At 58.3% G+C, this 24439-nt stretch overlaps 13 protein-coding genes across 13 annotated transcripts; 6 read left to right on the top strand and 7 right to left on the bottom strand.

The window, feature by feature from the left end:
* Window positions 1-193: 193 nt before the first annotated feature.
* CcaverHIS019_0106490 (uncharacterized protein) lies at window positions 194-1223 on the top strand (the record flags this gene model as incomplete). Its single annotated transcript, XM_060602666.1, has 4 exons — window positions 194-821; window positions 865-960; window positions 1011-1140; window positions 1178-1223. The coding sequence occupies 4 exons, from the start codon at window positions 194-196 to the stop codon at window positions 1221-1223; spliced, it is 900 nt and encodes a 299-aa protein (XP_060453197.1).
* A 148-nt stretch (window positions 1224-1371) lies between these two features.
* Window positions 1372-2690, bottom strand: CcaverHIS019_0106500 (uncharacterized protein; the record flags this gene model as incomplete). The annotated part of the gene is made up of 3 exons (XM_060602678.1): window positions 1372-1848; window positions 2187-2375; window positions 2415-2690. 3 exons carry the CDS (start codon window positions 2688-2690, stop codon window positions 1372-1374), a joined length of 942 nt encoding a protein of 313 aa, XP_060453198.1.
* Window positions 2691-2892: 202 nt separating this feature from the next.
* Window positions 2893-3381, top strand: CcaverHIS019_0106510 (uncharacterized protein; the record flags this gene model as incomplete). The annotated part of the gene is made up of 1 exon (XM_060602689.1): window positions 2893-3381. The coding sequence occupies one exon, from the start codon at window positions 2893-2895 to the stop codon at window positions 3379-3381; it is 489 nt and encodes a 162-aa protein (XP_060453199.1).
* A 194-nt stretch (window positions 3382-3575) lies between these two features.
* On the bottom strand, window positions 3576-5955 carry CcaverHIS019_0106520 (uncharacterized protein; the record flags this gene model as incomplete). Its single annotated transcript, XM_060602700.1, has 9 exons — window positions 3576-3706; window positions 3744-3970; window positions 4004-4356; window positions 4389-4516; window positions 4550-4760; window positions 4798-5142; window positions 5179-5278; window positions 5320-5456; window positions 5488-5955. The coding sequence occupies 9 exons, from the start codon at window positions 5953-5955 to the stop codon at window positions 3576-3578; spliced, it is 2100 nt and encodes a 699-aa protein (XP_060453200.1).
* A 2251-nt stretch (window positions 5956-8206) lies between these two features.
* On the top strand, window positions 8207-9009 carry HIS3 (uncharacterized protein; the record flags this gene model as incomplete). The annotated part of the gene is made up of 4 exons (XM_060602711.1): window positions 8207-8341; window positions 8428-8613; window positions 8651-8735; window positions 8807-9009. 4 exons carry the CDS (start codon window positions 8207-8209, stop codon window positions 9007-9009), a joined length of 609 nt encoding a protein of 202 aa, XP_060453201.1.
* Window positions 9010-9151: 142 nt separating this feature from the next.
* CcaverHIS019_0106540 (uncharacterized protein) lies at window positions 9152-10383 on the bottom strand (the record flags this gene model as incomplete). The annotated part of the gene is made up of 5 exons (XM_060602722.1): window positions 9152-9388; window positions 9421-9560; window positions 9606-9653; window positions 9838-10071; window positions 10338-10383. The coding sequence occupies 5 exons, from the start codon at window positions 10381-10383 to the stop codon at window positions 9152-9154; spliced, it is 705 nt and encodes a 234-aa protein (XP_060453202.1).
* A 342-nt stretch (window positions 10384-10725) lies between these two features.
* Window positions 10726-12737, bottom strand: LEU4 (uncharacterized protein; the record flags this gene model as incomplete). The annotated part of the gene is made up of 4 exons (XM_060602733.1): window positions 10726-12300; window positions 12335-12492; window positions 12533-12669; window positions 12727-12737. The coding sequence occupies 4 exons, from the start codon at window positions 12735-12737 to the stop codon at window positions 10726-10728; spliced, it is 1881 nt and encodes a 626-aa protein (XP_060453203.1).
* Window positions 12738-13983: 1246 nt separating this feature from the next.
* Window positions 13984-14655, top strand: CcaverHIS019_0106560 (uncharacterized protein; the record flags this gene model as incomplete). Its single annotated transcript, XM_060602744.1, has 1 exon — window positions 13984-14655. The coding sequence occupies one exon, from the start codon at window positions 13984-13986 to the stop codon at window positions 14653-14655; it is 672 nt and encodes a 223-aa protein (XP_060453204.1).
* A 221-nt stretch (window positions 14656-14876) lies between these two features.
* cyn1 (uncharacterized protein) lies at window positions 14877-15444 on the bottom strand (the record flags this gene model as incomplete). Its single annotated transcript, XM_060602755.1, has 3 exons — window positions 14877-14909; window positions 14941-15038; window positions 15090-15444. 3 exons carry the CDS (start codon window positions 15442-15444, stop codon window positions 14877-14879), a joined length of 486 nt encoding a protein of 161 aa, XP_060453205.1.
* Window positions 15445-16201: 757 nt separating this feature from the next.
* Window positions 16202-17532, top strand: CcaverHIS019_0106580 (uncharacterized protein; the record flags this gene model as incomplete). The annotated part of the gene is made up of 3 exons (XM_060602766.1): window positions 16202-16236; window positions 16272-16476; window positions 16816-17532. The coding sequence occupies 3 exons, from the start codon at window positions 16202-16204 to the stop codon at window positions 17530-17532; spliced, it is 957 nt and encodes a 318-aa protein (XP_060453206.1).
* Window positions 17533-17870: 338 nt separating this feature from the next.
* Window positions 17871-20227, bottom strand: CcaverHIS019_0106590 (uncharacterized protein; the record flags this gene model as incomplete). Its single annotated transcript, XM_060602777.1, has 6 exons — window positions 17871-18784; window positions 18828-19424; window positions 19473-19559; window positions 19590-19653; window positions 19690-19878; window positions 19910-20227. The coding sequence occupies 6 exons, from the start codon at window positions 20225-20227 to the stop codon at window positions 17871-17873; spliced, it is 2169 nt and encodes a 722-aa protein (XP_060453207.1).
* Window positions 20228-20502: 275 nt separating this feature from the next.
* YKE2 (uncharacterized protein) lies at window positions 20503-21206 on the bottom strand (the record flags this gene model as incomplete). Its single annotated transcript, XM_060602789.1, has 4 exons — window positions 20503-20556; window positions 20684-20869; window positions 21025-21095; window positions 21131-21206. 4 exons carry the CDS (start codon window positions 21204-21206, stop codon window positions 20503-20505), a joined length of 387 nt encoding a protein of 128 aa, XP_060453208.1.
* A 204-nt stretch (window positions 21207-21410) lies between these two features.
* Window positions 21411-22368, top strand: CcaverHIS019_0106610 (uncharacterized protein; the record flags this gene model as incomplete). Its single annotated transcript, XM_060602800.1, has 2 exons — window positions 21411-21880; window positions 21942-22368. The coding sequence occupies 2 exons, from the start codon at window positions 21411-21413 to the stop codon at window positions 22366-22368; spliced, it is 897 nt and encodes a 298-aa protein (XP_060453209.1).
* Between the last annotated feature and the right edge of the window lie 2071 nt (window positions 22369-24439).

Raw genomic sequence — 24439 nt, forward strand, 5'->3', positions numbered from 1 at the left:
GCATGCGTGAGCTATCAGTCGAGTTTGTTGTTATGGTATGGCCAGTTCGAACAGGTACAATAGATAGATCGGATAACGGCGTCCGATGGTGAGTTGCCCGGCTCATCTTCGGCTAAACTTGGCCAAAAGAAGTGTGTCTTTGTCTTCCCTGCATCGCCACCCAACATCCATCTTTCTCCTCATCAACATCAACATGGGCCTCGCGCAGAGCCAGCCCTCCAACACGCCGGACCGAGGGGCCGGCGTGGCGGCATACTTTCTTCCAGCACCGAGCGCACAGCTGACACACGACCACCCGCGCTCGGCCTCTATTGCGGCAGAGGTCGAGGCTGCGTTGGGGAGATTGCCACCGGATATCGTGCATCGCATCATGGATCTGGCCGGGATGTGGACCGTGTGTCGGAGGACCAACCGACGGCCGCTCGTCGTCCATGCTGGCGGGGCGGAGCATGGACTTGGAGGAACCGACTGGCGAACTGGACAAGAGGACGAGGCGGCCGGCCTTGTCGATGGGCCTGGAGACGTGTGGTATCTCGTCTCGGCGCCGGTCGGGTGTCTCGGAGAAGAAGACAAGGCAGGAAGGGGGAGGGAAGACTGGGACGCATCTGATGGCCCGGCCATCTTGGGGTCGGAGAGGGCGGCATGGCTCTCCGAAAGCCGGAAACAGAGGCTCGAACGGGATGTGATTGAACAAACAGAGGGAGAGGAAGAGGATCAGGATCAAGAATCAAACATCGAGCGACAATGCTGGTGGCTCCGTCGCATCGTGCTTGAAACCTTCTCGCGCGACCAGGGATGGACGGTCAACGACGACCACTACGGTGCGCCGCTCCGTGCGCCTCCCCGCCGGTGAAGCTAATGCAGGCACGTACGTGTGGTCGTATTCGTGGTTCGAGCTGGGTCTGTTGCGCGGCGGGCACGAGGTCGGGCCCCGGCATCTCGTACAGTTCAATGTTGTTGGTGAGTGTAGCTCTTGCAGTGGTCGACCAGGCAGGATGCGCTGACATCAGCCGGACAATACTTCAAAGTCCACCGCGTCGAGTTGGACGGGACACATCCCCTCGTTCGGGCGGCACGCGATGGCGACCGCGTGGTAGTCTGGGTGCGCGCGATGGAGCCCGGGTGGCAGAACGTCGTCAAGTGAGCTACTATGTACCAACAGCTGAACTGACCCCAGACGCGCAGCGCTTACGCTGCACGCGGCGCCCTTTGCTCCTCACTAGCAGGACCGCACTCGATGCTTCATCTGTAACTGATCTGTTGTACTTGTCATCTTAAGAGGTGTCATGTTAATAATCTTACGTCTGAGCAACTCGTGGTTTCTGACTGGCGATACAACCACTAATGACCTGTGCTATGCATGCAATAAAACTACCCGGCGCGCTTAAACTTGGCCTCCTGCTTACGGTCCTTGGCAGCCTTGCGCTCCGAAGACTTGCGCTTCTCCTCCTTAGTGGTGTCGACAAAGCGGTAAACAGTGTTGGCAGGCTTGGCAAAGTTCGTAGGCTGAACAGGCGGGGTCCACTTGGGAATAGGCTTGCGCTCGGCCGCCTCAGCAGCCGCCTTGCGGTCCGCAATCACCTCGGCCTCGCTCTTGAACTGCCACGCCTCCATGACCATACCCTCGTACTTGGCCTGCTTGTGGAGGTCGCCGAACGCACCGCCGTGGCTCGTGCTGTGCTCCTTGATCCACTCTTCGTCCTGCTCAGCCTTGGTTGATGGGTGTGCGGCGCGCCCCTGCTCCTCGAATCGGCGCGACTCGAGTGACACCGTCTTGTTCTTCTTGGGCGATTGGACGTTCAAAAGTACCTCCATCCGGTTGTGGAATGCGTGTTGGAGAGGAAGACCCTGGTGTCAGCCCGTCTTCAAGGAAGAGGTTGGGGGGGGCAAGGTGTCAGAAATCTAAGAGAGATTTGAAACCATGTGGGTGTCTTAAAGACTAATCGATTCACTCATCACTGAAAGAGGAATTGGAAAGTGGTACTCACCTGTGATTCAAAGCAAAATGGGGCGAGACGTCGGCGAAAAAGAAAAGCGCACGCGTCAGCACAAGGCTCGAATCAACAAAGAAAAAAAAAAAGTTGTTCAGGAAGTGAAGAATGTTGTAACCACAGTGTTATACACATTGTGCGTCTTGTATAAAGAATGTCATGTTCGTTTTGTCATCATGCAGTTGCCAAACTCACCTGGCGGACAAACTCGGCCTCGACCATCTTGAGCTTCTTGACAGCCTCAAGACGCGCTTTTGACACGTTGTGCTTCTCGGCAACCTGGCCGACGGTAGCCCCAGGCTGCAAGAGGTCCTCAGACAGCACGTCCATCAAGTCGTTGGAGAGGGGTGGTGGTGGCCGGAAGGAGGGGTTGGAAGGGTATGGCTGGGGTCAGCGACTGCCGTAAATCATAATCAGACGCACGATATTGCCGCCAATCCACTTGGCTGGCTGGCCGTCAGGCTGGACCCGGAACTGGTCGCCATAGCTCCGGAAGAAGCGCCAGATAGGAGGCACCTGGTCGGGCGTGACATCGTCCATGACACCGCCAATCGGGTTGCCGTCCGCGTCGAGCTCCTGCTCGTCCTCGTCGTTCCTCTTACGTGCGGGCGCAGCGTACCCCCTCCGCGCGGAGGCGGCTAGGGGCCGCGTGAGGTGAGGGAGGCGTGATGGGCCGGCGACGGCGGTGGTGAAGGACATGGGAGATGGCGACTTTTGAACTAGTCTGGACTTTTGAACCGGCCAAAAGCCAAAGATAGTAGAGGTCCCAAGTCGGACAGGTCCGGCGTTTCCGACAAAACCCACGAGATGTGGCACTTTTTTCCGATCCTCCGTCCCATCTTGGAGATTACAACCACAAAGTCAAAGAGAATCACATCTACAGTCACAGACACAACCCGCAATGAACGCCCCGCCCCACAAGCTCATCTCGCACCTCAACAACGTGTCGCGCAACCTCCGCGGTCAGACCGCGCTGCCATACTCGCGCGCATCGCTCGGCGTGGCATCCACCCTCCTCCGTCACGGCCTCGTGTCCAACGTCACTCTCGGCACACCCACACACCCCAACCCCGTCGAGTTCCGCCATCTGGCCCCACCTGCCCAGCGTGTCTGGGTCAACTTTAAGCACCGCAACGGTCTCCCCGTCATGCGTCGCATCCAGCTCGTTTCCAAGTCGAGCATCCGCAAGTTTGTCTCCCGCGAAGAGCTTGGCCGCATCCTCCTCGGCAAGGAGACGCGCAACATTCACGGTGCCGGCACTGGCGACGTCTTTGTCGTCAAGGTCCCAGCTGACCGCTCTCTCAACCGCAAGGGTGCCGACATCTACATGGAAGGCTGGGAGGCATACCGCGCCGGCCTCGGCGGGGAGGTCATCTGCCGTGCGTCGTAACCTGCCCTGCCACTGCCGTCGTCGTCGTCGCCTGCCGTCCGCGTCTGCCGCCGCCCAACATCGCATAGCACACCGCTCCTCCTGCATTAATACCGCCCATTCATACCCCCACGACGCGCACATGTACTCTCTATGACATTTGGTAGTAGAGGATGCTGGGTATAGAGTTACACTGATATGATGGTGATCGGCTGTCAAATAGGGATGCGCGGAGGAAAGTGTGCACAACCGTACGCATACACCTCCTGCATACGATGCAGGTGACACTCGGCGTCAGCTGCCGCTGCCTTCTCGTCATCGAACCGGCCGTCGAGGCGGTAGTGATCTGATGTTGTCAGTGACTCCGGAGCAGGCGGACTAACCTCGAAGCTTGGTGCTGTACCACAGTCCCAGGGGCAATTGTCCGCAACCGTCTGCTCTATCCTTGCCACCAAGCAGTCTCGCGATGTCTCTGCCCGACTCGAGTTGCTTGAGCTGGCGATCGCGGTCCCCGAACAAGTGTTGAGCAGTTGTGAAGGCGAAGATGAGCGCATAGAGTATGTTCAGCTTGCCCTTCCGGCAGACCTCATAGGAGAAGGTGAGTTTGCGCCTGTCGTCAGTGCGAGTCTCAGCATAAACGTACTTGGACGACACACGCTCTGGATCGGTCAAGCTGAGGAGGAAGTACCCGATGGCATTCAGTGCGCCGTTCGTGCCTGCCCTGCATTGGTCGGCCATGATGTTCACGTGCGCCGAGCGATCCAGATCCGTCAGGAGATTCGAGAAGCCACCTTGAGCAGCCATGAGGTTAATGTCGACGATTAAGCGCATCTCGGACCCTGCGACAAGCAGGCTCTGCGCCGCTTTGTAGTAGCGTACAGCCTGGTCGGGGAGGCCGATGGCGTGCATGAGATGGCCGTAGAGTAACGCGAGCTGGTGAGAGTGTGTCAGGAAAAGTTTGTTGTCGTGCAGTATCTTGACCGTCTTGGACAGAAGCTTCGGTCAGTCCGCACATATAGGTGACTCACTGTCGTGACATCCTCAAAGGAACTTCGACACATAAGCGCAAGGGCCTCCTCCATCATCACTTCTGCACGGAGCTTGTTGACCTTGTGCCGGAGCTCCAGCGCCTCCGCAACACCGTGTCTGAAAGAGACTGCCATCAGATCGCGAAGCAGTCTACGCTTACATCCAGAGTCCCACAAGTCGTCAGGATGCGCACAGAGCTCAAACTGTCGCATTGCACGCGTGTGATTGAGGGTGCGGCACTGGGTAAGGGATCCGAGCAAGTCGCGGCGGGCGACAACTGAAGAGAGGTACGTTAGCGCCCAGAGCACGTTAATGGGTGTTGACTGGACGAAGAGCTGTTGTGTCGAGCCGTTGCGCACAGGAAGTGGAATCTGTGTGTCAGCTCAGGCCGACGATCAGCGAGCTCACAGTCACCATTCCACCTGAGCTCCGCAGCTCCGACAGCATGCCTTTCTCCATGGCATGATCCATGAGAGGATAAAGTCGGCTGAGCTGTTTCTTGGCATTTGCGTCATCGGCTGCGCGACCGTGGTACAGAGCGCGCATGTTGAGGTAGTGCATGAGCAACACTAGGCGGAAGGACGTCGTTGTAGGGTCGCCGGAGGTGAAGACCTCGTTCGTGCCGAAAAGAGCCTCGCTTTCGTCAAGCATCGCGAGTAGGTTGTCCCATCGGCGCAGCGAGAAGTGCGCACGGATGCGAATGATATGCGCAAGGAGGACGACGTCCATGTGCCCGTGTGCGCGTGCGTCCGCCTGAGGTCAGCTAGATGAAACAAAGCTGCACCCTACCTCGAACTCCTTGACAACCTGCAGCAACTCGACATTCGATGCCTTGAGGAGGTGGTTCATGTGGAGGAGGTTGAGGTTGTAACGATGCGCGACGTCCTCTCTGCGTGTCAGGTGACAGTAAAATTAAGCCAGAAACCTCACCTTGGCGTCGCAGCCAACGCTTGCTTTATGATCCTCTTCGCGTGGTTCGCCTTGTCCTTCATGAACGCAAGGCGGGCGCTCACAAGCTCCACGCGCTGGCGGTAGTGCTTCAGGTGGGGACTTCGGGCGGCCGCAAGCTGGGGTCAGATCCATCGCGCCGTCACTCACCGTCTTGGTCATGACGTCGTCGACGTCCGATGCGAGGCGCTTGTGGTCGATGACGATCCGCACCCGCGCGAGCTCCTCCTTCGTGAGCAGCTTCTTGACCGGGTCCTCAGTCGCGAGTACCTTGGCTGCAACGGTGGCGAACTCGAGACCGAAGGCTGCTCGCTCCGAATCGGACAAGTTGGGCATGTAGAAGCCGATGCGTAGGAGGTCGAGCGCCATGACGAGGAGGCGCAACGCCGTGTTTAACGCGTCCGGATCATGGGTGAAGAGCACCCTCCCCAAGGCGGTCTCGCGCTTCATGCCGCCCTTGTCCCCGTCCTTCACCTCCTGGGGAACGAAAACCTGCTGCAGGTGGTAGGTCGCGTTGTGGTGCGCCGAGACCGCCGTGTGGAAGAGGAAGGCTCCAGTTGGAATTGTCTCGGGCAGTGGCGTAGGTAAGAGGGCAACCGTTGACACTGGCACAGGCATGACCTTCTCCGTGGTGGTCGTGACCTGTGGACGCGAGGAAGGTTGCGTCGGTGGTTGGGGCGAGCGCGGTGGAGCGTGGGAAGCCTGGGATTTGCGTTTTGATGGGATTGATTGTGATGTCGATGAGAGCAGTGAGTTGCCCTTCTTTGATGATGGCTTTGGAATGTTGGATTGTTGTGAATATGATGGAGTAGTGAATGATGAACTTTGTGATGGAGATGGAGTTGGGTGAGTCATAATGGGAGGTGGAATGGTCGTAGTGTGCATCGTTGGAGAGGGCGCGGCGATCTTGATGGCCTCGCCTTGAATCCGTGACGAGGAAGGTGTCGCCAACCCGTACTGTTCCGGACCACCAAAGCCGTTGTAACCACTGTAATGCTGTTGGGACGCTTGTTGAGGGGCTTGTTGCCGGAGCGGCACTGGCTGTTGCGGCTGCGGCTGCGATGGTGGCTGTTGCTGCTGCTTGTGGGACATCGGTACCGGTTGTTGTAATGACTGCTGCAAAGACTGTTCCCACTGAGCCATGTCGAACTTGGGTACATCTTGCTGGTACGCTTTGGACTGCTGAGGTTGCGCCGGCGGCGGTAGGTACTGTTGAAAGTCGAACTGCTGTTGTTGTGGTGCATGCTGAGGAAGGTACGATTGTGGCGAGATCTGCTGGGTGGCAGAATGGGGCGGTGCCAGTTGGTGCAACTGAGGTGACGGTTTGACTGGCATCGGTGGCGAGGCCAACTGGTTCTGTGGCGAGGCAAACTGGGGCGAGGCAAACTGGGGCGATGCATGGTGCTGTACTTGAGGTGATGGGCGCTGTTGGGGTGATGGTCGGTGTTGTACTTGCGGTGACAGACGCTGATGCACCTGCTGGGGCGGCCGTTGGACTTGCGGTGGAGCGCGCTGTGACATCTGGGGAGACGGACGTTGCTGGAGCTGCGGCGACAAGCCTGTTTGGAGTTTAGGCAGCTGTTGTTGCAGTTGTGGTGACAACCCTGTGTGGAGTTGGTGCGACGGCCGTTGCAGCTGGGGCGACATTCCCGTCTGGACCGTCGGCGTCGGTCTCGTCTGCTGAAGCGACGGCTGTTGCAATGACAGCGACGGCTGTTGCAATGACAGCGACGGCTGTTGCAATGACAACGACCCGTTCCGTGACAACGACTGTGACGAGGTCGACGGCGACTGTGATGACCATCTCACCTGCGTACTCTGGGGCGAGTAGCTCGACTGTGATTGTTGTGAGTGGTTGGATCCTTGCGACTCGAACTGGTTGCTCTGGAGGCTCTGAAACATCTGGGTGTCCAAGGACGGGTGCTGTCCCAGCGACTTTAGCAGAGGTTGAGACTTGGGTAGCTGGTGCGACGGGGGCGATGACCGCTGATACTGTGCTTGTGGAAGCTGTTGCAGCTTCGGAGGAGGTTGGTAACTTTGCTGTGTTTGTGGAGGAGGTTGGTAACTTTGCTGTGGTTGCGGAGGAGGTTGGTAGCTCTGCACTGGCTTCGGGAGCGGGGGAGGCTGGTAGCTCTGCACTGGCTTCGGGAGCGGAGGAGGCTGGTAGCTCTGCGCTGGCTTCGGGAGCGGAGGAGGCTGGTAGCTCTGCGCCGACGCGGGATGGCTCTGCTGCTTGGAAGGATATTGTTGCCGCGTAGTAGATTGGTAGTTCTGTTGACCTGGGAACGCCTGTGTGGTATAGCTCTGGGGCAAGTATCCATGTTGTGAGGAGGGTTGCCACTGTTGGAACGGCACCTGGCTCTGACTTGTTGGTTGAGGTGGTTGATTCAACTCGCTCCGAAAGCTGACTTGACCCCCGAAACCATCGTTTTGGGTTTGGGTGTGGCTAGAGGTCTGCAAGTTGAAGGAATTGATGGGTGATGTGTACGACTGGGTCGAGTATTGCGGTGGAACCGAGAACGCAAACACGTCCTCATCGTTCCGGTTCGGTGGTGGTGGTATTGGCTCGGGCCAAACTTGCCAGCCATTTGACATGGTGCGTTAACTTTGGGTATCAGCGCATTCTTTGTTGTAACACACCCCTTGTCTCGCTTCAAAAGATGATAAGAGATGGACAAGTAATCACGACCGACGCGTTCACAACTCCGTTGGGTTCAACCTCGCTTTGGGTGGCAATACCTCGCTCAAGACTCGCGTGGAGTTACGTAACTGGATGTGTAATAGGTCGGAGCCGAGTCGATTGTACCTAGGCCCAGGCCGGAATTATCATGAATCCATCAACCTGGTTACTCTCCTCACTCCCTCCAAAATGTCCGCACGTACAGCCACGGTCGAGCGCAAGACGAGCGAGACCCAGATTACCTGTACTCTCACTCTCGACACTGGGGCTGGCTTTGCGCCCCAGCAGATCAACGTGTCGACTGGTATTGGATTCTTGGATCATGTGGGTGGCGGCGACCAAAGGGAGGTGTGTGGTTGCACTTGCCTGGAGTGACCGCATGCTTTCCCGGGGCTCATGCTAACACACAGATGCTCACCGCGCTCGCCAAGCACGGCGGCATGTCGCTCGAGGTTAAATGCAACGGCGACCTGTGGATTGACGACCACCACACTGTCGAGGACTGTGGTCTCGCCCTGGGCGAGGCGTTCAAGAAGGCTCTTGGTGAGCGCAAGGGCATCAAGCGGTACGGGTATGCGTATGCTCCTCTCGACGAGGTGAGTTGTCAAGCGAGCTAAACTAAACTAATCACAGACTCTGTCGCGCGCCGTGCTTGACATCTCGTCGCGGCCGTACTTTTGCGGCGACCTGCCGTTCACCCGCGAGAAGATTGGAGACCGTGAGTGTCCTTTGGGGACGCGTCCCTCTCAGTCTAGTTTCCCCACGCTTCGCTCACTCGCTCACACCCAGTCTCCACCGAGATGATCTCGCACTTCTTCGAGTCGTTTGCCCAGTCCGCCGGCGTGACTCTGCACGTCGACTGTATTCGCGGCGTCAACAACCACCACATTGCCGAGGCGTCTTTCAAGGCCCTCGCCCTTGCTATTCGTGCCGCCGTCGCCCTCACGGGGTCGGACGACGTCCCGAGCACCAAGGGTGTGCTCGCTGTCTAACTTTCTAGTTGGATCGGTAGAAAATTATGCATCGCATCGCTGACATTGCTTAGAGCTAGTCTATGCTAGGTATATGCGGGTTGACCGCGTCCTGACTGATCCTATGCCGGGTTGATCGGCTACATTCTACTGTGTTGGGTCCCTATTTGCGCCGGGTGGAACGCCTGGGCGTGCGCTTGCTGTTGTTCTCTAGCAAGGCCAATTCCATCGCCTCGGCCTCGGTCAACTCGCGGAACGGCGTTGCATGTCGCTCGTTGAGCGGTTTGGGCGTCATGGCTGGCGATGGGACCAACGATGAGGTTGCAGATGAGGGGGCCGTGTCGGGCATCATCTCGGGCCCGTCATTTTCCCCACTTCGGCTAGCAGCGTAGCGACCCGCCTAGACGTTAGCATTGTCAGGAAAGAGGTCACCTGTAAGAACATGACGCCAGTGAGCATGACGGCCGTGATGATGTTGTCGTTGGCAAGGTCGCGGACTGCCGTGGCCAGGGGGCCGAACATCTCGTGCTCAGTCAGGTTGGCGGGCAATGGCGACGGAATAGCGGCAAGGGCTGAGGTGAGCTAAGATTTCGCAAGCGACGCAAGGGAGAACGTACTGGGGAACACCTCGGTCGCCTGGTTGTACGCTACGGAAGTGATGAGAACTGGTGTTAGCTTGGCGCGGGCTGCAACGACTGGCGCTACAGAAATCGGTGGTGGATAACGCTCGGACTGTCTCCTGCAATGAACTGCGGCGGGCGCTTAACATGCGCCCGCCGCTCCCCCTCGCAATCTTCTACAGTAGCTAGCGACTCAGGTGACCTGAATGTAGCAGCCCAACCGACTCACGCAAACTAGCCCCGTCAAACAGGACCTCCCCACTCTGCCCACGCCATCCTGTGACGAGCTTGGTGAGCGCAGCGAGGGAAGACGCCAAGCCAACGCCGAGGTACACCCATCCCAGGACGGGTGCGCCACTCCCCACTAGCGCATAGTATCGGATAGACTGTTCGAGGGCTGCGGGAGTCAAAGGAGAACGCCAGAGAACGTTGTGGTCTGCAATCCAGTGGGTGAAGGTTGTGCCTGTTGTTAGCGGGGTCTGGGGGGTTGAGCTGAGCCAGACTCAGCGAGGGAGCCAGGTAGCAAAGAGGACAGCAGAATGAACCTAGCGCAGCATGGAGTGCTACGGCAGCAACCCAAGCCGGGTTAGGCGCGCTGGTGATGGCGAGGAGGTAGCATCCGAGTGGGATCCCCCTAGAGCTAGAGCTAGAGGAAGAAGGCAGATCGGACCGAAGCTCCGCCGGCCCAACGCCCTTGCGCAGTGACCGAGTCCTGGACGCCACACGTACCGAGCAGGAAGCACGTCGTGATGGTGGTGATGGCGTTTCGCCACATGATGCCCGAGGCGGGATCCTATTGATGATGATAGAGAGGGTGAGGAATGGAGAGGCTTAAAGAGTTGAGAGACTAGTGCTAAACCCCCAAAGATCAGATCTACTTGTAACAGACCAGGAGGTTGGCCCGTGACCGACCCTTTCCACCACATGTCATCATGCCCCATCTTTTGATGCCGTCGTCCTCTTTCTAACCTTCTGCTTCTATTCCCTTCTGCCTTCTGGGATTGTGATCACATGACGACATGACCGACCCAGACATGATTGTATGCATTTGACATGTTCCACACACTACCTTATCCTACTACGCTACACCGCTACTAGACACATGCGCTGCGCGCTTTTACGCGTCGATGCTCAGCTTCTGCTTGCCGAGCCACGCGTTGGCCGCCGAAATAACCGCCTTGAGACCAGAAGCAGTGATGTCGGCGTCGACGCCAACACCCCAGAACCCGCCCTTGGTGCGGTCCTTGGGGTCGGCGGTCGGGGGAATGACCTCGATGTACGTGGCTGCCTTGACGTCCGAGCCGACACCGACGGCGTGTTCAGAGTACTCGCGGACCGAGAGGGCGATGCCGAGGTCCGAGTTGAGCGCGTCAAGGAACGACGAGAGGGGACCGTTACCGTCACCCGTGATCTGGCGCGTCTCGCCGTCGACGACAATTGTCGCGCTAATCTTGCGGGGGACCGAGGGGAGGTCGTCAATGCTCTGGTCCAGGCTCGAGACGCTCGAGGTCATGTCGAGAGCGCCACGGGTGGGGGAGTGGTCACGCGAACCGCGAACAGAGGACGAGCGCGAGGCGCGCTGGTTCTCCATGCTGAACGCCTTGAGGACTAGGCGGCCCTCGTGGCCCGTGCCAAAGCGGTAGGCCTCACGGAACGACGAGGTGATGTCCTTGACCGAGAGCTCGCGCCCTGTCTCTTCAGACTTGTCCTGGATGACGCGGTAGAACGAGATCTGCATGCGGCGAGGCACGTCGAGGCCGAGCGCCGTCTTGATGATGTAAGCGATACCGCCCTTGCCCGACTGCGAGTTGACACGGATGACTGCCTCGTATGTGCATCCGACGTCGGCGGGGTCGATGGGAAGGTAAGGCACGTCCCAGATCATATTCCCCTCCTTCTCGCGAGCAGACTGGGCCTCGAGACCCTTCTTGATCGCGTCCTGGTGCGAACCCGAAAAGGCCGTGAACACGAGCTCGCCGGCATATGGATGCCTAGGGTGTACTGGGAGGCCAGTGCACTCGGTGACAGTGTCAATAATGGAGAACATGTCGGAGAAGTCGAGACCCGGGTGGTACCCCTGCGAGTAGAGGTTGAGGCCGAGGGTCACGAGGTCGACGTTGCCGGTACGCTCACCGTTACCGAGGACGGTGCCCTCGACACGGTCAGCGCCAGCGAGGACGCCAAGCTCGGCCGCAGCAACTGCGCAGCCGCGGTCGTTGTGGGTGTGGAGCGAGATGATGCACTTTTCGCGCTGGGTGATGCTGTTGATGAACATCTCAACCTGGTCGGCAAACACGTTGGGCGTCGCCACTTCGACAGTAGCGGGGAGGTTGAAGATGATACGCTCCTCCTTACGGCCGTCGGCGAACACTGACCCGGTGCCAGCGAGCCACGTCTTCTTGACAGCCTCGCACACCTCGGCGGCGTACCAAGTCTCGGTCTGGGAGAAGGTTTCGGGCGAGTACTCGTAACGGAAGTTTGTGCCGTGGCTCTTGGCGTACTGCTCGGAAAGCTTGCGCACGAGCGCGGTGTGCTCAGTGGCGAGCTGGATAGTCTCCTCGCGGTTGTTGTTGAACACGACCTCACGGAACACACAAGATGTTGCGTTGTACATGTGGATGATCACGTTCTTGAGACCAGCCACTGCCTCAAACGTGCGCGTAATCAGGTCGGTACGTGCCGGAGTCAGGACCTAAAGTCAGAAATGCCAGACAATCCTAACGCACCTGGATCCACACGTCATCGGGCACGTCGTTGCCGTTCACGAGCTCGCGACAGAGCTGGAAGTCGGTCTCGGACGCGGCGGGGTAGGCCACTTCAATCTCCTTGAACCCAATCTGGACGAGATGACGGAAGAACCTCATCTTCTGTCTGTTGGTCATGGCTGTGGGGTTAGTGGGGTCTGAAGCAAAGCAAGTTCGTACGATTCGCGAGCGACTGGTTTCCGTCACGCAGATCAGTGGAGAGCCAGATGGGGGGCTTTTTGCATTTCTGGTCGGGCCAGGTGCGGTTCGGGTACGGTTCGGGCTGGAACGGCGCATAGCGCTTGGAGGGGTCGTCACTATGTGTCAGTTGGTTTCGGCGCTCGGCGTGTGGACGCTGTCTCGGGGCCACTCACAGCATCGGCATATTGAATACCGGGGTTGGGGTGGGGTGGGCGAGTCTGTGAAAAGGGGGGTTGGAGAAGGGAGCGACTGAGGCGAGGCTGCAGTGGCTTTGTAATGGATTGTGGGCGTCCGCTGGGCGAGGCTGGGTGTCTGCTGGGCGAGGCGCTTGTGGGTGTTGGAGTGGCAAGAGTGCGCTAGAGAGAGCTAGAGAGAGCAAGAGAGAGCTAGAGAGAGCGTTGGGGGAGGGGTGTTGTGCGCCGTGTTAATGAGTGCGGGGGAACAAAGAATGTCGAGTCAGATCATTGTCGGCGTAAATGACCCCCTCACCCTGGACGAGTCTCGAGTTGTTCAAGTGTCACAAGTTGTCATATCGGCTTGGGTCCGGCTATTCCCGCATCAGCCAGTATAATCCACCACCCAAATCTGCGGCCGCCGCTATTTCCCACGGTCGAAGGGTATTATCGAATCCATGTTGTGACGATTCTAATCACAACAAAGTCCTAATGAGAATCCTAACCCTAGCCCCGTATTCAACCGCGCACGTGATCGAGTCAAACCCTTGGCGGGCCTACCATCTTGGACACCTAGTTCTGCCTAATCTGAAGGCGCGCTGTGGCGTTGTTGCGCCTGGATTCAAGTTGTGGTAGGCATGCGTTGCTGGGCGGGACTTGACTTGTAGGCGAATCACACGAGATAAGCGAGGCTGTTGTTATCAAATCATCGAATCATCGGATTACAGCAATGATTCCTCGCTCGTCGGTTCATGCTTGGCAAGCGACGACGACAAAGGCCATCAGTAGACTTGAGCTTCGACCAGCTCGTATGATATCAACCACTGGTCCATCACATCGTCATCTCGTCATCTCGTCATCTACGGGGCCGCTCGAACCCGCTACGGCCGCCACACTCGACACTGCCCATTTCACCAGACACTTAATTACAGACTAACCCCGAGGACCCGTGGGCGACGCGACATCTACCCACTCACCACTCCTTTGTCCCGTCCCATACACCCCTTCCAGCTTCTGGGTTCTCCGAAGCGGATCGCTAGACCAACTTGCCGGCCCCGTGCCGGATGCGGCATGACGTCACATCATAACAAGTCGGTGAGCGACGTGCACAACAAGAACGACGTCGACCCATGCCCACCGTTCTGCTCCATTCATCACAGTATCTCGCAAACTGGCAAACACTCTTCCGCGACTATAATAACGACGATGCCCTGCTGTGACTACCCAACCTAACATTAACATAATACTCACATCGCCATGGAATTCACAGCAACACCTCTCACACCTCCAAAGCGCGCCGTCGCGTGCCTCGCACAGATCACTCTTACGCCCGACGCGTCGACCACGCGCTCGGTATACTGGCGCGCATCAGTTGGCGTCGACCCAGCCTCCAACTTGCTGGTTATCACGCCTCTCAGTAACCCCCCCAACCCGGTGCTGGACAACAAGCCTGTTGTTCCGACTGCTGAGCCCAAGCCCGAGCATAACACCAACACAATGGCAGGCAAACTCGCCCACCTCTTCCATCACGACCATGCCACACCCGTTGCGGCGCCGGTCACCGACTTTCCCGGCGTTGTGGATGGCAAGCCGCTCGCTGGCATTCGTGTGCCCCTCGCCGCACTCGATGACAGAACGCATACCGTGGACACGACCGCCAACCCCGCATACATCCTCGTTCCGGTTGCTGGCGACGCCAACGACGCGACGTCACTGCGCTTTGAGTTCGATAACTGGCTCAGCGGAAAGGCCGAGGTCGAGGTCCTCGCTAGCCAACTGCACCAGGCACTCAAGGAGGTCAAGCCGCGCCGCGCGTCTACTCAGGCCGGCGTGCGGTCGGGCCGCGACAACGACGGCTCTACGCACCCGTCTGGAGACGCTCAGTACAACCCCAACTGGAAGCAGGAGTGGAAGCAGGAGTGGGCGTAGGCGCGAGTAGTCTACTCGCGCCTTGGCCTTTCCATCCCACTTTTGTAAGGGTCGGTTAGATGTCGATTAGTTTGGTCCTAATGAAATGGAATTTGCGCAACCATAGGTGAGGTGAACGGAATTAATTTCCCTCGCTCGGATGTTCTGAGTGGGATGTATGACGTATGAGTATTGCCCGAACCTGGCAGCCCACTTTGCTTCTGACTTGCATGCATGATCCACTACCAGTCGTCCGTGTCCGAGTACTTGAGGAACTGGAGTCAGCCCTTTCTCAAAGTAACACACCTTGCCATCGAGGGTGATGAGCACGCGGTCCCCATTCGGGTCCGGGACGCGCTTAAGCTCTGAGCGGAAAGTGATAGCGCTCATAATACCGTCGCCGACTGTCGTCAGCCTCTCCTTTCACTCTCCTCAAAGTGTCGACTTGGACTTACACTTCTCGTGAATAAGAGCCTTCCAAGCCTCGCCATAGACCATAACAGCCTCAGCGAAGCGGTAGAGGGTAGGATCGCGCGGCGGCCACTCCCATCCACGCCCGCGCGTAATTCCCCCCGCAACGCCGACGTTGCCCGGTCCACGACCGGCCATGGCCTGCACTGCCGCCTCGTCATCGCACCCGATAGCCTTGGCGATCTTGGCGGCCGTCGCGTCGTCAGTCACTGCGTTCCCGAAGAACAAAGCTGCAAGCCAGACTTCAGGCTTGCCGACTTCCTTGGCGAGAGCATCGAAAGACTTGCCGCTTGCCGTCTTGGCTGCCAGGAGCGTGTCGCAGTGTGCTGGGTAGGACATGTTGTGTGGGTAGTGGGGGTTAAAGTTGGGGGCGCCGGTGGGCAGTTATATATCTCGCGCGTGAGAACTCGGCCATGGAGCGGTGTCAGTATCCGTACGTACCTCCTCAGTACCTCCATGCTGCCCACACTCCGCTCCGGAGTCTCTCCACTCCGCATAAACTAGCCGTACGGGAACAAGTCATGTAGTCACGTGGGATGATTGTGATGCAGTGATAACGTCTACCCTGCCAGTGTCATCTTGGCCGCCGTAGCCCTGCTGTTGCCATCTGCAGGCCACGCGAGAGACCCTCATTAAATGTTACACTTGTCTTATATTATAGAGCCAAGTGTGGGAAACGCGACGCCACACAATTCAGGCGGAAATCGCCCTAGGGTGACGTAAAATGCGCGGGGTGCCTCGAGCGTGTCGCGCTAGCAATGGCGAGCTTGCGCCTGGAGCGGGACGTAGGAGGTAGGACGCCAAGACGCCGGGACGCTGCGAGCTTGAGGGCGCGGCGTCGGACGCGACATACAACAGCCAGCAGTCGACAGAAACACCAAACACTACCCACATCACCTTGTCTACTCACTCTATCATTTGTTCTGTTCAGTTCAGTTCTGTTCACTATTCCCACATCTCCCCGAGGGGCATGCCAGACCCCCCGCGCCTCCTACACCGCCCCTCGGCAGTTGGGCTCAATCTCAACCTCTCATCCACTCCTGCCACCTCACCATCTCCAAGACCAGACAGTTACTTTTCCTTTCTCCGCACAGAGATGATCCCAATCCCAAGGCCGAGGAGAGGATCCGAGTGAGTACCCGCTTGTTGTTGAAAATTGACGCCAGCTCGGTATCGACCGCATCCTCCTCCTCACCCCCTGGCGCGGCGGGCATCCTTGCCCAACTCTCCGAGTCGCCATCCAAACCCAAAGCACCGTCGCCTTACCTATCATACTTTCGCCCGCCACCCACCCCGCCGCGTTCCCACGACTCGGGGTTAAGTAGCCCCTCCACCGCGACCGCGTTCTCCCCGGCACCTGCTGCCCCTGCTGTAAGCCATATCCAAGCGATCGGAGAGCCGTCCAAGGCTTTGGGAAAGAGAGTCTCAGCGTCAAAGAGCATGCCGCGTCTCGGCCCTGCTCCTGTCCAGCCCTCCTTTGCACCCACCATCGCCCAGGCGTCCCTTACCCAGTCAACCACACCCCTCGTAGGCTTCGCACCCGCCCGTGCGACAGCCACCGCGTCCACGTCGGGCGCGGCTGGTATCTCGATACCCCGCAGCCAGAGTGCCAGCGATAGACTGAGTGGGATGTTGGCCGAACGCCCTCGAAGCAGAAGCAGTGTCAAATCCACAAAGCCTGATGTTACCACGCTCCCATCCGACCCACAGACATCGCGATCACCGCCTTCTCAAATCGCCCCGAGCCGATCTAATGCTGCGGATACGCCTGTGCACGTGTTTGATGCCATGGCGCGAGACGTAAAGACCAGCACTAACACGGCCGATAAAGGTGCAACCGCTACCGCTCCGTCTCTCAAGCCCAAACCAGACATGGACCGCTCAGCCTCACCCATACCAGAGAGGACCGTTGCGTCGGCGGGGAGTCGCATGCCGCTCGAATCCCCCGCTACCGCCTCGCGCCAGAGGTCGCGCAAGGAGAGAAACGACAAGCCGTGGCTCCCTACTGGGCTGGACGACGACGGCGAGATCGAGCTGAACCACGTCGACGCGCCATCTACCTCGGCATCCACTTCGGCCGTGACGCTCCAATCGGACGGGGACGAGTACGTGGCCCCTTACGCCGTCCGAGCCGGCGCCTTCCAGTCCAAGATCAAGCCTGAGGGCGAGCGCTACGCCCTCACCTTCACGGCGTCGCTATCGAGTGGCGCGGACCTGCCGCACTCGCGGCGGCGCCTCGAACTGGAGCTGCTTTGGGACACTGCCCAGTTGGGGATCTGGGCGTACGTCCCTGGCGCCCAGTATCTCCCGTCCTGGCGTCTTAGGGCGGCGGGTAAGCTCTCGGGGACAGAGAGAGAAGAGGGGTGGGTTAGGTGGGTTGCTGGAGGGATGCCTGTTGTTGGAGAGGCTGTGCGTGAGTGGCTGTAGGCGAGTTGTAGAGTTACATAGTATCACTGTGTAAGACAGAGAGGAACAGGGTGTGTTCTGGAGCAGGGAGTAGCGCTCGGGCGTGGTGATGATGGACGCAGGTGCCAAGCTCGGCAATGGACACACAGTGAGGACGAGGTGTTGTAGTTACAGATTGCATGGTATCGATAATGTGTATGCGCGAGGATAAGAGTCAGAACCTATAATGCACCAGGAACAGCAGCGTTTGAGGGGGTAGATAGACAGATGGCAAGCGGCAGTCGGTACTGGGGGGTAGCAAGGGGCCCAGTGGCGGAGTGGCGGGCACAGAGGTCGAGTGTGTCGCGGCGCGACGGCGCTCACTCGCGTCCACGGTCACTTATGCAGGGCGGGCGCGAACCAGGGGCCCGACTGCTGGAGGAAACGGGCACGAGATCCTCGAGACTGCGGCGGCGCATGTTGCGATACGGGCTGTCACGACGAGAGGGAACCCATTCGGTGCCCGGAAGATGAGTGTGGGCCGGTGCGCGACGGAGAGAGGCACGGCGCAGCTCATTCTCACGGTGGAGCAACTCATTCACGCGGAGGCCGAGTGCACTGTCGCGGACGGCCGACTCGCGGCGAGAGGGGGTCCCGCGGAGCATGTTGGGGTGGCGTGAACTGGGGCCAGGAAGGGGTCCTCCGAGGCCCTGGGAGCTGAAAGCCTCGCTCGGGCTGTCAGACGGTGGAGGAACGTGTCCGTGACGTGCACGCTTCGCTGTGCGTGTGTCGTCCGGACGGGAACGACGGAACTCTTCATCCTTGCCAGGTCGCGGGTGGCGCTCAGAAAGCGCACGTTTCGCCGTGCGGCTGTCGTCGGCACGCAGCTCCTCGTTCTCGCCGGGACGCGGGCGGCGCTCAGAACGCACATTCTTCGCAACGTGACGGGCTGAATGCTCGCGCCAAAGGACATCATCGCCGTCGTCAAGATGGTGGTCCTGGTTCCCACGATTATCGCGAAGAGCAGGTGAGGGCAAGTGGCGCAGGAACGCACTCTGCAGGACGAGCGCCGCACCGTGTCCACGGGTGAGGTACTGCCTCGCCCAGTCGTCGAAGACCTTGACGTCGTAAAGGAGTTCGGGACTGAGCTTGAAATACTTGGCAACGTCGGCGTAGCCGCCCACATTGCCGACCCGGCGCATGGGGATTGTACCGTCTTTTTCCTTCTTCTTGCGATCGTCTTGGACGTCGCCGCCACGGAGGAGCCGGTAGATCGACGCCTCATGGCGGTGTTCTACCGTCAGTTTGGGAAAGTTTTGGAAGGATATTGTACTCACCGAGTAACTTACGACACACCTTGCGTCCAAGACGGCGAGCCGCGGCCTTGCCAGGCCCGTCGTCGATGCCGTCGAGACTGCCCCAGTCCTCCTCCTCCTCGTCCGAGTCGGGCAAGTCTGCCAGGTTCACTACCACGGGCGGCGGTGCTCGCGGCGGAGGAATCTCGACGGGCTCGGAACCCGTCATAGAGCGGTGGTGGGAGACGGGTTCGAAATCATTGTCAAACTCGTCATCAGACCCGTCGTCACTGGGTGTGTACCGCGAGTTCGACGAACCGGACCAGCCGGACGAGTTAGATGGCGGTGGTGACCCGCCACGCGACAAGACCTCGGCTGGCGTGGAGAAACGATACCAGCCGCCGTTTGGACTGCGCACTTCGATGCCCTCGTCGAGCGCCATGCAGTCATCACAGCCGTCGCAGTCGTCACGGTCGTCACGGTCATCGCGGTCATCGCGGTCGTTTTCGCGGTAACGGCTGGTCGGTGAGTCGAGGAGGGAGGCAAACTGCGGGTATGCATCGTAGTCCCCTCTCACAAAACTCGCGTCGTCCGCAGTCTCGTCACCACAAGCATGCTCGCCGTCCTCAGCGTCTCCAGCTACCGTCAGCCTCTATCGCAAAGAGAGCATAAGCTGGCGACACCCACATTCCGCGTTGCTGATCGTTCCGCTCGTCGTGCTCGTGTTACTCCCACTAGATAAAACTGGAGAAATGTCGGCCGCCGGGCCAACCGCTGGTGTCAGCACGCCTAGTAACCACATACCATTGCGCCTACGGATCAGGTCGAGGAAGACCAGCCCGAGCATGGTAGCCACCGCGTCATCTTCCTGCTACCGTCAGTGGCGTCAGCAATTGCCACTCACTCTGCTATGTCCACTCTGCCGGGCATTCTCCTGGGGTTCGGGCTGGGCCGTAGTAGTCCCCGGGCTGGAGACAACAAGGTTGCGATGCTCGTCGGCCTCGATGAGATGCTGTGTCTCCTTGGGAAGCAGGAGGAAAGGATTGCGTGACGTTGTCTCGGTGCTCACAGTGATGCCGCTGGATTCGCCAGTCTACGTTCAGTTGTCACCTTTTTCAACTCACGTCTTCGGCCTGGGGTGTGGCCTTGCGAACGGTTGCCGGTGGTGTGCTGAGTTGGGCCTTGGAGGGGGTATGAGGCCGAACGGTTGCCGGTGGCGTGCCGAGTTGGGCCTTGGAGGGTGTATGAGGCCGAGTCATCGCCGCGGCCGGGGTCTGACGCCGACTCCCCTCTGCTGAGAAAACGAGCGGGTTGAGCTGGAACTCAGGCTCCAGTATGGGGAGATCGAGGTGTGCTCTGGGTGGCGATCCCGGCGTAGAAGGCGAGGCTGGAAAGAAGGGGCGCCCCCACTTGGGCGAGTGGTTGGGCGTAGGCGTACGCATGACGCTAGAAATTCAAAGACTAGATCAAAGCAGAGGATGGATGAGGTATCAAATATGAGCAAGTGAGGGGTTGGAAGTAAGTGAGAGTGTGAATATAAGGATGGGAGGAGGTATCGTCTCAGCTCGCTGCTCACAGCTCGCTCCCTTGGGCGCAAATGGGCGCGCACATCGGAGCGGCTGCGGCGCCCGTCTGTCACACGCACCCAACACGCTATTCCTCATTTCGTCTTGTCTCGTCTTGCCTCGCCTCTAGGAGTATGCATACAGAACTGAGATTATGCCTTGCTGGGGCCCTGCAGCGCCTGGAACTCGCGCTGGAGAGCCATGATCTGGGGTCAGCCATCACTGGACCGTTGTTCTCCCCTCTTCTCTTAGCTCCTCTTCCCCTTCCCCTTCCCCCTCCCCATCGACCAACAATCCTTCCCTCCCCCAACCCCTCCCACCACCCACACTCACCTCCTCCTTCTTCTTCCCCGCGACCGCCTCCTGGTCCTTGATCTGCCCCTCGACGCGCTTGATCTCGTTCTTGATGAACTCGAGACGCTTCTCGACGTTTGCCTTGGCCTCGGTGGGGTCCTGCTGCACGAGACCAGGTCCGATAAGCTTGTACACCGTGTTGTGGGCCTTGAGGCTTGCGAACTCCTGTCCGTTAATGCCAGCACGGCCTCTGTTGCGGGAACCTCGAGCTAGCACGGCCTCTGTTGCGGTAACCTCGAGCTAGCACAGCCGGTTTCCAGCGTCCGAAGGATACCCGTGGGTTCCTGCCCCTGTCCCTCATCCGTCCATCTGCTACCCACCTTCAACACCTGCTCGTTCTCAGACTGCTGCGCGTCGAGCCGTTGCCGCGCCTCAATCACACTCGTCATCTCTTCCATCAGCTCCGCCCGTTGCACACCCACCCACCAGCCTCGAGCTTCTGGAAGTCGCGCGACGTCACCTGCAGCTTGGCCTGCACAGCCGCCATCTTGGTGTCTGCCATCGTTGCGTGCGTCGTTGCGTTGTGGGTGGTCTATGCGAAGATGTCGTGTTCGTGAACCGTCATCAACTGACAACAAATTGGTTCCGCGCCTCCACCTCCACCACCGCGGTCCACCTCATCTTGACGCGTCCAGTTATCCACTTTCCTCCTCCAACCAGTCTTCAATTCCATTGCTAATTGAACTTTGACAGCAACGTTACTAAAATGCCCACCGGCGGCGAGGGAAAGCGCGCCGCGCCAATCTCGGCGTCGGCATTCTCCTTCTCCCTCGCCAAGAAGCCCAAGGGACCTTCCCTTCCCACACCACCCAAACTCAAGTCGCCACCACCACTACCTCCCAACCCAAACCCCCAACGACCCATCACATCCCTTGGTATCGTTACGCCGACAAGACCCAAGCCGGCCCCAAAGACACCAAAACCCAGTGGACCTCTCGGGCCAATTCCGTCACCCTTTGCGCTGTCTCCCAAGTCGGTGCGGCCGCAGAAACGCCTCAGCGCGCTCGAAGACCCGTCTTCGCCGTTCAAGAAGATGGAGGAACGCAAGGATCTACAGGCCATCACGGCCATGCCTCGCCTCGGTGTGGCCGAAGTGCGCGCTGTCACTGAGGTGGAGGAGGGGATAGGCGTCTCGCCGCGCAAGCACAAGGGCGCGCTTCACCACAAGGGCTCGGGGTAGGTCACGGCTGCTGGGTTCAATTAATGGAATTGTAGATGTTTGCAGCGCTGACAACAGCCCACCACCATCTGTGCGCCTAGCGCACCTCGTGTCGGGGAACAGCACGTCGCTCGTCCTCTTCTACACCTCGCTGCAACATACGCTAGCCGGCCGTCCCCGAGTAGTCGCACAGCACGTCGCGTCGGCACCAATCCGCTTACGCGTGAGCAGCTTGATTTCCGGCCCAACACACGCGGCAGTGATGGTTGAGTGTGAGGTCATCGCATGGCCTGGTGGCCCGGAGACAGTCCTCGTCGTCCTGCAGGCGCTACCTGCTGGCTGCCCCCGTCTCGGTCTCGATCCGCGCCTCGTCGGGACCGACAGGAACTTTGAGATTGGCGTCCTCGCCCCGTGGAGCGAGGGCACCGTTCCAAGGGGCGAGGGAGACGATGGAGATATGACCGTGCTATTTGCGTCGCGATATCTGGTGGCTGAGCGAGAGTAGGAGCGTTGTGTGTCCAGATTGTGTATGTGTGTACGATGTGTGTACAGTGCATGTAGTGATGTAATAGGCCACGGCCGCTGTAGTGATCGAGCCTAACGAGTCTAGCGAGTCTGTTCTAGAGTGAGCTGGCTCTTGGGCCTGACTGTATGACTGTAGTAATTAGCTTTGAGGAATGGTCTCTGCGCGTCTTCGGACATGACGTGTTACGAGAGTGGAGGCTGGTTGTTGGGAAATAATGCGGGTCCTCGGCTCTAGCTTGGCAACGAGGAACGAGAGAGAGGGCAGTCAGCTGGCCAGCATGCAGTATTATACATTACATCTGATGGTCCATGACGTTTAGTCTTGACCAATTGACCAAATCATTTGCATATTCGCATAATCGCATCGCATCTTCCCCTCATGGTAAGGCTGATGAAAGATTAGGCCTGCAACAACTCTGATGAACTTGAGAACTGTACGTGCGAAAGACACACAGGACACACACGCGTACACAAGCCATATACGCCATGCGCCACAAGCCACTCTGCCTTTCCGCCCTCGCCGAGACGCGAAACAAACACTCGACCTCGATTGTGGATCGTGGAAGAATGACGTAACGTTATCATGTCATTACCTCCCAGCCCCCAAAATCTTGCTGATCCCTGCTGTACTGTATGTATGGATCGGATCTGATGGGTAGAACGGATCGTCTTGAACGCAAAGTATGGGTACTTGGATGAGTTGGGATCTCTTTACCTACTTCCAACTGCATGTTTATCAAGTGTATCGTCAGGATAATAGACGCCAGGCCGCGCCAGGAGAAAAGTAAATGGCGCAGTCGCGACTGTGGCTTTTTGTTTTTACCCCTTTTGCCCTTTTTGCCCACACCACTGCCGTTTCATTGTGGCGCTTTGGACGTGCTGGTTAAGATGTAGAATTCAAGTAGACGAGGCTGATGAGGGATGAGAGATTATTAGGGGAGATTAGGTGGATTCAGTATACAGTAGAAACCTTTCCACCCCGTCAAACATGAGCCCATTAAACCCTGATTAGTGATGAGCAGCAGGGGCACATGCTCGAGCAGCCTAGTCCCCCAGAACACCTCCCCCTGAAGGCTTCAAGCTGAAGAGGACATAAGGAACCGGATTGAAAAGGTCCCTGATATATCTTGACCAAAGTGCCTGAAATGACCTTGTGTAGACCCTGAGAGCAGAGCAAAGTGCTTACCCATATACCCATGCCATATGCCTTGCAAGCATTGCATTATCCCTGAATAGGTATGATACCCTGAACATTCTCAGAGAGAGAGGGACAGAAGCCTAGCCATTTGCTTGGTCCTCAGATCCTCAACCCTAACAAGTTTGCATTACAAGCCACTGCCTCCCTCCCCCCTCCCCCCCCAAAACGGACTAAGTCACTGTATTCGTAACCTTGATCCCTCTAGGCCTTGTCCCTTGTTGCTCACTCATACTCCTTCCTAGTCAATGGTCCAAACGACGTAACCTACTAGTCTCATAGCTTCACAGCCTCGTCGCCATCGCAAACCAAGTCATCTAATCAATCTACACTCCCATACATCCATCCATTCATCCCCTCCATCTCGCAGACTCTATCAACCAACCTCAAATCAACAATAACCTAGAACCCAGGCTGCTCTTCAAACCCGGCTCACTACGTGATCCATTAACATTGGGCTGGCTCTCCCGACCTCTGTTTCGTGCCTCCTTGGCCCCTTCACCTTTAGCCGTCGGTGGCGCACCTTCCCCCTCTCCTCCCATCCCCCCCGCCCCGCACCTTCCTGGTCCTAGCAAAACACCTGGGCATCCATTGGTACCCCCTCTTGCATCCCATCCCATCCCATCCCATCCCATCCCATCCCATCCCATCCCATCCCATCCCATCCCATCCCCATTCTCACCAGCTCAACAAGCCCATCCTTCATCGGTTGTTAGCGTGCACACTCGACTCGACAACGATCCCAACACTGAGTCACGTCCTTTGCACAGAAAGGATTCGCATAGGTACGTTACTCGAGAATGATCCCGGCGGACTTGGATCGCACAGCTTGGGAGGTTGTTAGGCATCAGGGAAT

The sequence above is a fragment of the Cutaneotrichosporon cavernicola genome, assembly GCF_030864355.1.
Source record: "Cutaneotrichosporon cavernicola HIS019 DNA, chromosome: 1".
NCBI lineage: Eukaryota > Fungi > Basidiomycota > Tremellomycetes > Trichosporonales > Trichosporonaceae > Cutaneotrichosporon > Cutaneotrichosporon cavernicola.